General features: G+C 40.9%; 1 protein-coding gene across 2 annotated transcripts in view; it reads right to left on the reverse strand.

Moving 5' to 3' along the window:
- Positions 1-5,434, reverse strand: part of tada2a (transcriptional adaptor 2A) — a 45,531-nt gene extending 40,097 nt beyond the window's left edge. For both annotated transcript variants that reach the window (XM_060847994.1, XM_060847995.1), the window contains exons 1-2: positions 5,225-5,434; positions 2,600-2,706 (exon numbers count right to left, since the gene is read on the reverse strand). In XM_060847994.1, the coding sequence (XP_060703977.1) occupies positions 2,600-2,706; positions 5,225-5,249 (132 nt within the window). In that variant the 5' untranslated portion in view covers positions 5,250-5,434. The remainder of the gene's footprint in view (positions 1-2,599; positions 2,707-5,224) is intronic.
- Positions 5,435-12,242: the final 6,808 nt, after the last annotated feature.

The following is a 12,242-nucleotide window of genomic DNA, read 5'->3' on the forward strand; positions in this document are numbered from 1 at the left end:
AGTCTAAAAGTTCCTTAGCCTCTTCTGGTGATCTAAAATTATACTCGGATCCTTCGTGGTTAAAGCATAACGTCGCTGGGTAGCGTAAGGTGTATTGAATATTTAAGTTCCTTAGACATTTCTTCACCTCATCAAACGCCTTCCTCCTTCGTGCCAAAGCCGGGGAGAAGTCCTGAAATAACATAATCTTGGATCCTTCATGAATCATAGCTTTAGGATCCTTTCCAAGCTTTCTGGAGGCGTCCAGGAGTATCTGCCTCTCCCTATAACTCTGCAGCCGGAACAGGACCGGGCGTGGGCGCTGGTTTGGGCCAGATCCGCGTACTGCGACCCGGTAGGCCCACTCCACCCTTACCCGGTCAGTTTCAGCCCCCAGGTTTAAAAGCTGGGGCAGCCATCGCTCCAGAAATACTACTAACTGTCCCTTCTCTTCTTGTTCAGGGAGGCCCAGAAGATGGATATTCTTTCTCCGATTTCTATTATCCAGGTCATCCATGTAGATTTCAAAGGCCCGGACTCTCTGCTCCAGAGCTCGCACCTGTTCTGCAGCTGTTTGTGCTGCAGCCTCGGAGGTCGTGGCCTTTAGCTCCGCCCCCTCCACTCGGCCCTGTAATTCCTCGAGAGCCTGGCTGTGCTTTTGTAGCTTTTCTTCGAATGAGTTCCATCTCTGTCTGGATTCTGCAATGAAATTGACGAGTGTCGTTTCCAGCCTGGCAATCATCTCTTCAAGGCCTGTTTTTACATCAGCTGCAGCCGGAGGAGGAGAGGAGGGTTGGGGAGGGGTCTTTGTTTTCTGAGAGCTGCGGGATCCCTTTGGTTTACTCATTATCCACTTAATATTAAACTGCTTAAATATAATAGTAAACAGCTAATTAAGGTTAGAAAATTTTTTTGGGTGGTTTGGTAAGTGTGGTGGGGGTGAGTAACTCACTTTACCCAGGTTTTGGGAAGAGCACTGTAAACTCAGACTTGCTGTCACCGCCATCTTGGATCTCCCAGAAATTACTTTTTAAGTTCATACATGAAACTGTAGCAGAATCAAAGAATTGCGCAGGTTTAAAATGATTATCGGTGTGCTATCACCTACAATGATTTTCTGCTATTCAGTAAAATAAATTATAAATGATTTATTTTTGAATTACCTTTAAGATGAAGAAGGCATTCTTTTAGGTTTTTTTCTCTGCGATCAACTCAATAAGGGATCTACAGCGTAGGTGGTCCGGATTTGGAAAGCCAAACTTCAGATTTGTCCGACTTGGCAAGAAAGAGACTGAATAAGTGAATGGACTTGCAAAGTCAGAAAACGAAGCTGACAATTGCAGGTCAAACTTTTTTTTAAAAGTATTGTTCACTGGTTGGGCTTGGTTTTACTGTCCATATCTAATTGCCTTGAGAATGTGGTAATGATCAGCCTTCTTGTATACTTGCAGTCCACTGTGGGAGATATAGCCACAGTGCTTTTAGGAAGGAAGTTTCTGACTTTGACCCAGTGACACTGAAAGAATGATAATATAATCCCAAGTTAAGAACAAGGTAAGGATTGGAGGAGAACTTGCAGGTTAAAAGTGTGCAATCCATCTGTTGCCCTTGTCCTTGGAAGTGGTAGGGGTCATTTGTGAAGGAGCTGTGGTGAACTGTTGCAGTATGACTCATGGATGGTAAATGGTGATGCCACTGAGGATTGGTGGGAAAGGGCATTAATTATTGGTGGTGGTGGATAGTGTCAAGCTTCTTGAATGTTACTGGAGTAGCACTTATGCAGGCAAGTGGAGAAAGCTCCAAAACATTCTTGACTTTTACAGTGCAGGACAAGCTCAGCGGAGATGACAAATTATCGCTGTAGAATTCCCAAGTCTCTGTCCTCTTCTTGAGGGCATGATATTTATATGGCTGTTTCAGTTGTTTCTGGTCAATGGTAACATCAGGATGTTGATAATGGGGGATTTGTGAAAGCAACGTCAAGATGATTTGAGTCTCTTGTAGGATATGGTCATTGTTTGGCGTTCTTGGGTACAAATATTACTTATTACTGTAAGCCTGAATGTTGTCCAGTTAATGTTCCATAACAACTTAGACTGCTTCAAATGGTGCTGAATGTTGTGCAACCATCACCACTTCTGATCCTATGAGGATGGAATGTCATTGAAGAAGTAGCTGAAGGTGATAAGGTTTGAGATATCATCCTGAAGAACTCTTGCAGTCATATCCTAGAATTGAGATTATTGACTTCTAACATTCACAACCATCTTTCTTTGTGCTAAGTATAACTCCAATCAGTGGACAGGACATCCTCAAATACTTTATTGTACTAAATAAAATGTAATTGCTGAGATAGAAACAGCAAGGAATAGAAAAAGAAAACATCAAATGATCACATTGCCTCGTTACTTTTCATCTTGTGGGATTTTGCTTCCTGATGTAAATCAATAAAACATTATCTTACTTAAAATCGTAACTATTTGTATTATTTTGGACTTCGACATTCATACATAAGGTTATTGCTGATCTATGATCAAGTTTTGCAAGTGCAGAATGTGAAATTATGGAAGACAAACATATCACTCGCAATCTTTTATAAGGTAAATTTATGGGAGTGTACCTGTAAACATATAAGTAATGGAGGAGGTCCACAGTCTGCACACTTTATGTAGGGTTCCATTAGGTAAGAGGAACATCCACGACATGGTGGTTGATCAAAGGGGTCACCTGAAATAACATCGGATCAAGACAATTCAGCAATTCCAAATAGAATGAACACATTTAATGTTCAACATTCATACAACCAATCACCTTGTGGTATCTGTAATAGGGGAACCATTACATTTTTGCAGTCACCTAAGCCATTCCAACAACTACCTACAAACCATTTCTCAATTTAGGTAACTATCAATGCGAATGAGACTGCCATATCAACCAAGAGAAAAAAACACAGCAGCTCAAATACAGACTTTAGCTTTTCAAACTTTGCTTTGTCTCTGAAAAACACTTTTAGCTGTGTAGCACTAGGTTGGAGTATTGGTATTTACAAGCCATGATTGCAACAGAGTGAATGAAATGATTTCAAAGCATCAACGAATAAGCAGATACAAAAGCCTTGTGTTAAAACAATGATTCAAAGTAATTTTTAAAATTATTAAAACACGAAACATGACAATTGGATTAGTAACAACACGATTGTACGTATGTATTTTGTTAATACAAACATTCTTGCTCCCCGTATTCTTGAGTTTCTGATCAGGAAATAGCCATTATAGACAATTTGCGCAATTTCAATAAGAAAATGCCAGAAATACTCAGCAGGTTGGGTAGAATAGCCAGAGAGAGAATTAAGACTTTTAGTTTGATTACCTGTCAACAAAAATGGAAAAAGTTATAGATGTGACAAGCCAGAAAGTAGAGAGGCAGGAAAAATTCTGGAAAGAACTGAAAAGCTTTGTTGATTGGGTGGAAGGCAGGAATGATTAAATGCCAAAAGATCAATTTTTTTTTCATTTTAGTCCTCCAGTATTCCACATTATAAAACCTTCCCTTTTATTCTAATCTCCTTTCCTGACCACTGCACTTGCTTAAAACTCTAAAATGTGTAACCTGTTTTCCAGTTCTTGTGAAACGTTATTTTCCTGAAGCACTAACCATTTCAATGTCTGCAGACACTGCCTGACCTGCTGAGTGTTTCCAGCAAAGTTTTAACTTCAGATTACCAACATCAGCACAATTTTGCTTCTATAAACAGCATAGACGAAGCACTCCCATGATTTAACTTTCTTTACATGAAACTAGGGAATAACTGAAAACTAAATTCTGCTTAAAAACCTGGAAGCAAAGAATGTAACTTTCAATTTTTTGGGGGCAAATGCAGCATTAACGTTTGGATGGTCTCAAAATATTTTTGATGGCATTCTAGGAGGAGATAGAGAAAATCTGAAAACAAAAATCATTGCCCCTTGTTTGAAGCAACATTTGGTTTTTTGGACTATATAATCAAAAAGGTTCATTAAAAATATGTGGCATGGTTGAAGGGAGAAGATATTCAGCTGGACAAGGTACTAGTTTGCAGCAAGGGTTTTATTTCCTTTCCCCTTTCACATGATCCTCTCAAGCCTGATAAGTGGCTTACACCTGAAACATTGACTCTCCTGCTCCTCAGATGCTGCCTGATCTGCTGTGCTTTTCAGTGCCACATTTTTCAACTCATGCCTCAGCAATCCGTCCTAACATAATAGGCATTTTCCCAGTTGTAAAGTTTGAGTGGTGCTCTGGTTTCATATGGATATTGTTAGAAAAACTTGCTTTCACATCTAGATTTTAATTTGGTGAGTTAAGGTAGGATTCGGTTACATAAAATTTCACACAGACACAAAATGAAGAGACAGATACAGAAATTGGCGGGGGGGGGCAAGTGTTAGTGATTGGGGTCTTGCAATGACATTTAAATATCTGCATAGAAAGGGCTACATTTGATACATTCTGTACTCACTCAAGGTCCTAGAAAAATGCCCATCTTTTTCTTGTCACAATAATGGACCAATCATTTTCAGGATATTCTGCATGTCTCAGATTTAACGGTTTGTTTTGGGGGCTGCTGTTGAAATATTATGGATGTGTTTTGACTGCCAGCCCAGTTCAACCAAGGTAGATCTTGTCCTATCAGTTGATATGAACCAACCTTGCCTGGTCTGTTGCAGCTCAGGTCACACAGCTTGCCTGCACTTCCCCCTGCAGCCATCAGAGGCGAGGGACAGCAAATGCACAACACACGTGGCATGTTCCCTTGACTAAATACAAAGCTCCAAACACACACAAGTCAGTTGGGGCGAGGAGTTGGAGGGATTAATCTGAAGAAGGTTAGTTTAGTACGCTGTATTTGTCGGCGTGGGCTCCTAAAACGCTGTTTTTGTTAAAATATATTTTTTTTTGGGGGGGGGAAATGAAGTTGCCTCTGAAACTGTGATTCATACATTAAAAAGTACAGCACATCACACTCCGGCTGCAGATTTATCTTAGGTAAAGACATTTCGATTTTTGGGGGATTATGTTTGGGGGGGGGGGGGGGGAATGAAAGTGGAGCTTTTATTGAGAAGCAAGTTCTCGCCCAAATGCGAGTCCGATTCAATTCTCAGCTCGTGATAAACGCTGCAGCTACAGGCCGGAGCGGAGCCCCGATCCTCCGGTTATCAGCCATCCCCCTCCCCGAGGATGAGGCGCAGGGTGGGGGGCTACTCACTGCCGAAGGGGGCCAACCGGTCCATGCTTCGCAAAGCGGCGCCGACGAGAGAAAGTAAAAATAAGTCAAATTTAATTGTCGATCCAAAACCGGCTATTGTTTCCGGTTTATTTTTTTAAAATATAACTTTTGACTGAAAGGCTTCTCTTGCTCCTCATCGCTCGCCCCGCTCTCCCTTTGCCGCCATTTTATTTCCCACTCACTCCAACGGCCCGCCCGCAAGATGGCCCCCGCCGTCACTCAATGATTGACACACGCCCCCGCCAATCCAATGTCAGAGTTCCCCACATAATCCCGCCCCCCTCGCTGCCCTGAGGCTCCTACCTAAAAGTCCACCACCTCAGCCCTTACACCCCACCAGCAACAAGAACGAAATTCCCCTGATCCTCACCTTCCACCCCACCAGCCCCCGCATACATCCCATCATCCGCCAACATGTCTGCCACCTACAAACGGACCCCACCATCAGAGATATATTTACCTCCCTACCCTTATCTGCTCTCCGTAAAGACTGTTCCCTCTGCGACTACCTGTTCAGGCCTACACGCCCCACCAACCCACCCTCTCCTCCCGATACCTTCCTCTGCTACCGGAGGAATCGCAAAACCTATGCCCACACCTCCCCCCTCACCTCTTCCACATCCATCAAAGCTTCACCTGCACTTCCACTTATCATTTACTGGATCCATTGCTCCCAATGAGGTCTTCTCTATTGGGGAGACTGGAAGCCTACTTGCAGAGAGCTTCAGAGAACATATCCAGGACACTCACACCAATCAACCCCACCGCCCACGGCCAAACATTTCAATTCCCCCTCCCACTATGCCAAGGACATGAAGGTCATGGGCCTCCTCTATTGCCACTCCCTTACCACCCAATGCCTGCAGAAAGAATGCCTCACCTTCCACCTTGGAACCCTTCAACCCCATGGCATCAATGTGGACTTCACCAGTTTCCTAATTTCCCCTCCCCCCACCTTACCCCAGTTCCAACTTCCAGCTCAGCACCATCCTCATGACCTGTCCCACCTGTCAATCTTCCTTCCCAACTATCCGCTCCACTTTCATCTCCAACCTATTACCTTTACCCCCACCTGTTGCACTCAGCCACCTTTTCTCTAGCTCCACCCCCATTTATCTCTCCCAGCCTCATTCCTGATGAAGGGCTTTGGTTCGAAACATCAATTTTCCTGCTTCTTGGATGCTGCCTGACCTGCTGTGCTTTTCCAGCACTACTCTAATCTTGACTCTAATCTCCTGCATATGCAATACCCACCTTTGCCTAGAAGCTCCAACATCGACTTTGCAAGTACTTCAAAGTGTGGTTCTCACTCCCTATCAACATTTTAATGAATGATTTTATTATCACCTGCATTTTACAGTAAGAATACAATAAAATACACATCAAAAATCTTTCATTTGTCGACACAATCCAGCACCATTTTGAATGATTTAAGAATAAGGAATAAAAAGTAAGATATATCTTAAAGAGACCATCAGTCCTGAGCCACCTTATTACCAATGTCAATGCTTGTGCCACCATTCCTCCTCCACTGCTTTCGTCCCCATCCACAGCAGACCCAACCAAAGCCGTTGAGCCTCGGGTGCTAGCGTTTGCTGCCGGGCTAATTCTCCACAACCTGTGCCAGACCAACCAGCGTCTGAGTCACATCTCTCATCACAGGACCAAACTCATCAATGCTGCTGTGCCGCTGCTAATGCCAGACCCAACTGACAATGAAGTCGCCGATCCTCAGGCACCATGGTCAGCATGGTGGCTCAGTGGTTACCACTGCTTACTCACAGCACAAGGGACCCAGGTTCGATTCCAAACTCAGGCAACTGTGTTGAGTTTGCACATTCTCCCAATGTCTGCGTGGGTACCCTCTGGGTGCTCTGGTTTTCTCCCACAATCCAAAGATGTGCAGGTCAGGTGAATTGGCTATTCTAAATTGCCCACGGTGTTCAGAGATGTGTAGGTTAGGTGCATTAGTCAGGGGTAAATATATGATATACGGCATGGGAATTGGTCTGGATGGATTATTCTTTGGAGGGTTTGTGTGGACTTGTTGAGCTAAACAGCCTGCTTCCAAACTGTAGTTCGCCAAGGGGTCTACCTCATGAGCGGTGCCTCCACCGATTCAGATGCCAGGTCTTGCACTCAAACCAGACACTTTAGGTCTATGCTGGGCTCTCGCTGCTGCTGCTGCCATTCACACTCAGGACATGAGGTAAGTAAAGATATATAGAGAAAAAAAAACCTGGAAAAAAGGAAATGGTTGAAGCAGATGAGCTCCAGTTCAGGAGGCCTACTCTGCTGCCATCTTGTTTCCAGTCTCCAAGGTTCTCAAGTTTCAAGAGTCTGGTCAGAATTTAAAATTGGTTTAGAGTTCACAAGTGACCATATATTCACCATTCACAGCAGCTGCATATCACAATTTAGGTGCATGTGTGTACTGATTCATACCTAAATATGAGTGAACTGCATTGTACAGTTATTGACTTACATGACTTGAAATTAATTGGTTGAGAGAAGTGCTTCAAGTACTTTTGAACACAGGCAGAACCCACAAATTAACCAACTATAATCTAATTTTATTTATGTTGGTGGGATAAATGGTAATCAGCTCTCCTCCTCCAGAAAGCCACATACTGTAGCATAGAACTGAAGCCAAGAAAACTCTTGTGGTGCAATGGTAGTGTCCCTACCTCTTAATCATGAGTTCAAGTAACTGAGGTATGTCATAAGATTCCTGAGCACGCTAAGTCTAACATACCCAGAACTCAAATACCTAGAAGCCAATCTTTAAACACATTTATATTTGTTTATTTTACACATTAAACGTATACAAACACAGCTATTCTGCCTGTGGCTATTCATAGGGTCTAGTTCAACAATACTCACAAGTTGCACAACACAACTAATATAGAATTAACAGTTTGTTTGACTGTACATGAAACAGAATCTGCATGTTTACTGCTACCATTCTCTATGGAATCTCCAGAGCCTATTCTATTGTGGTAGAAGAAACACTTTACTGGTCTTACAAAACAGGTTTTTGTATTAAATAAGCAGTAGTTTATTACATGTTGGCAACTAATTACCGGTTACTTTGATGATAAATATAGTCTCTGCTCTGGATATTAGGTTTTACTCTTTTGAGAGGTAAAAACAAGGACTGCAGGTGCTGGAAACCAGAGTTTAGATTAGAGTGGTGTTGGAAAAGCACAGCAGGTTAGGCAGCATCCGAGGAGCTGGAAAAGCCCTTCCCGATGCTTTTCCAGCACCATTCTAATCTTTACTCTTTGAGAGCCCATTCTTCCTGCAAGTACGTGACATCTAATGGATGGTGCTTAAGGCACTCCATATTTACCCTTCAGACCTTTATGAAATTGATGCAACCTCAAGATTAAATATGATCAATGAGGATATTTTAGAATTGTAGTCTGTCCCTCAAAGCTCCAACATGGGGACTTCCCTGACACCCCTCCCAACAAGTTTCTGCTTCGAATGGCTTCAGTGGAAACCCCATAAAAAGTTACACCTGTTTAATCAGACATGTGAGCTTTTAAAAATTATGAATAAAATTTAATATACAGAATTTTTGAAAAAATAATTTATATAACCATTACATCACAGCTCATCCAGAGGTGACATGGTGGCTCAGTGGTTATCACTGCTGCCTCACAATCCTGGGGACCTGGGTTCAATCCCATCCTCGGACGACTATCTGTGTGGGGTTTGTACCGTCTCCCTGTGTCTGTGTAGGTTTTCTCCCAGTCCAAAAATGTGCTGCTTAGATGAATTGGCCATTCAAAATTGCCCATAGTGTTCAGGGATGTGTAGGTTAGCTGCATTAGTCAGGGGTAAATGTAGAATAACAGGGTAGGGGAATGGGTCTAATCTGTAGTGCTCACTTTCTGCTTGTTGGGACAAATGGCCTATTTCCACACTGTAGGGATTCTAAGATTTGTGTACTGATAAAATGATTACATTTTCTAAAGCTTAATTTAAATTTTAAAAGTTTTATTTAGAATGATTTACCTTTCCCCTTACTGCACATGTACCATTATGTAGTTTGCTTTTAAAAAAAAATTATTTCAGTATTTTGTTTCTGATTTATAAGATTATTCGTGAAAATATTTTAATGTTTTTGGATGTTTATATAGTCTGATAACATCACTGCTGTTTCAAGTTGTTAATGCCCAGTAAAAATTGCTGAATCAGTTGCTGCACGACTGAATGGGACTGCAACTGAAATTTTCATCAGGGACATTGCAAGATTGCTCAGCAAAACCTACATCACAGCCAATTTAAAAAATATATCATGTTGTGGGGTGTGGACGTCGCTTGCTGGCCAGCATTTATTGTCCCTTGTAGTTGCCATTGAGCACCCTTACTCTGTTGCTGCTCTTAAGTCTTAGTCAATAACTTCCAACAGGTCTGCACTGAAATGTCAGCCTTTATTATGTTCAACTCTCTGAACTTGGAGTAACCAGCAAGTGTGCCAGCAGTAAGCAGGATACATGGATAGAGCTGCAAAAATGCTTTGATGCACAATATGAATTATTCTTAAATATGTGTCATGCATTTTTGTTTGGTCTTTTGACATATGGTGAAATGGGGATGCATAGTGGACAAATTTCTGCAAAGGTCATGCCATCTAGCTAGTTTCCCCATTTGAAAATATTGGAATTACCCTAAATTGAATAGTGAATTGACACTAACTCAAGGATACAATTTAAAAAATTGCTGATATTATTGAGGAGAAAGTTGTAGATCAATAGGAAGAAGCCAAAGATAGTATCCAAGGTCATTCTTAAAAGTTTTGTTTGCTTTCTTTCTGAAGTAAACCATACTTAAAAACTAATCATCTAGTATGACATCTCTGAATTGATAAGTAGTGTATCATATAAAGATCAATTTTAATTACAATGTTGATTAAAAAATAATTCAGAATCTGAAATTAAACAGAAACATTGGAAATACTCAAAACGCCAGCAATAACTTTAAAGATTTTGCTATTTACTCCAAAAGCTACTGTGCTTCCAATTAAATCTGTTGGACTATAACCTGGTGTTGTGTGATTTTTAACTTTGTACACCCCAGTCAAACACTGGCGTCTCCACATCATTGCTGCAACTCGGCTGCCATCTGCTGGTTACCAGAAGTTTGGTGAATCTCTCTCCTCCATTCCCTTCAAATCTTTCCAGTTTTGTGTTCCCAATATGTAACTTTCATTAAGCGTGCACATCATAAATGTGGATATAATTTCTTTCAGATCTTTGATCTAAATGTGCCAGAATTGTTGAAATCATATTTCAAGTAAGGATCTCGTTGGAGCATGAAATCAGAAACTACCCAATTAAGACTGAAGTATCATATTCTTTTATTCCTTTTTAACTAAATATTAAATTATAAATAGTATTGTAGTCTAATAAAGCTGTTTGAGATTTTGTGCCAATGCTTTGTCCATTTTATTTTTTCTGCATTTTAAATGTAGACTGCTCAGATTAACTTAATCAATCTGTGTAAAGAAAAAGCAAGTTGACTGAAACAAAATGCTTCCTTCATGATGCTCCTGTAAATTACTCTTAAAATAGTAGCTGTAACAAACACCTGAATATCTCTGAATAGAAATATAAATTGGAGAGGCTGTGAAAGACCATGAGTTTTGTCAACAGGCCAATCCGTAACTCAACAGTAACATGCAAATGGCCTGTCAATTTAATTGTGAATCAACCTTGGGTTATCCAACCATGTAAAGTTCCTTTCTGAACAACTTAGAAAATATTGGACTGATACTTGGAAGTCATCACATGAGAAAATAGTGCCTTTGAAGTCTAGAAGGGTGGAATCTGTCAATCACTAAAATTGATGTGGAGGACTAATAGGATCTGAATTTTCTTGCTTTCAGTATGAGTGCATCTGAGATTTCATAGCTGTAACATCCAATGGGCAGCAATACCTACAAATAACATATTAGAGAGACTGATAAAACAGTATTTAACATCTCCATCCAAAAGTTCACTTCTTTAACAATGCAGCACTTCCTCAGTTCTATACTAGAATGGCAGCCTACATTATTGTGCTCAAGTCCTGGAGTGAGACCTGAACATTTAACCTCAAACTCAGAAGTAAGTGTGTTATCACTGTCCTGACAGCTAAATGTCTAGTTGGATGAACGACTGAATGGGAGCGTATGGATTTCATCCCAACACCAAAGTCAATAATTTGAGATGAAATGGAGTACAAATGAGGAAAGCAAATTCAATGGCTACTTCAATTAAATTTTTGTATTGAAACACATTCAGCATAAGAATATACTAAGTAGCACAAACAATTCTTGAGTGGTAACAGGGTTTTCTTATGAAGCCAAACCTGAAGACTCTCATTTTCATAGGTGGGACTGAACCAGTAGGAAAACAAAAGCCAATAACCGTAAGTAATAGACTCTTATAATAAATACATAAGTAGAATAGTGGATAGTCACCATTAAGCAATAATTTAAAATATTTTGATAGACTGTCAAGTTCGTAAGTTGTCCTTTTTGACAGTCAGACTGATTTTCAGCAGTATTTGCTGGAAATGGAAATAATATTCAAGATGGCAATGGAGTAGGACCCTGAGCTGGAGCTCCTCTGCTCTCTGTTTCGTTCCTTTTTTTCCCCCTTGTGTTTTTCCCCCTTTCTACGTATGTCCCATCCTTGGATAGCATTGTTGGTGGTGGTGGATTGTGCCAGCGTGGACTCCTGGCCTCGAGGTGAAACCCAGCATACACATGTCTGCTCCATCTGCTTTTTTTCTCTTGCTCTCCTTTAGAAGGACTGTAATGCTGAACTTTTGACTTTGTTTGTTTATTTTTCTAAGCTATACCCAAGATTTTGTACATGGGCATCTTTGTATCTAAGATTGTGACTTTGTACACTTTTCACTGCACTCATGTATCCCTGTATTAGAGTACATTACAATAAAATCTAATTCTAATTAGTGTTATTTGATATATGAAAGTCCCATA

Source organism: Hemiscyllium ocellatum, chromosome 31 (genome assembly GCF_020745735.1).
Source record: "Hemiscyllium ocellatum isolate sHemOce1 chromosome 31, sHemOce1.pat.X.cur, whole genome shotgun sequence".
Taxonomy (NCBI): domain Eukaryota; kingdom Metazoa; phylum Chordata; class Chondrichthyes; order Orectolobiformes; family Hemiscylliidae; genus Hemiscyllium; species Hemiscyllium ocellatum.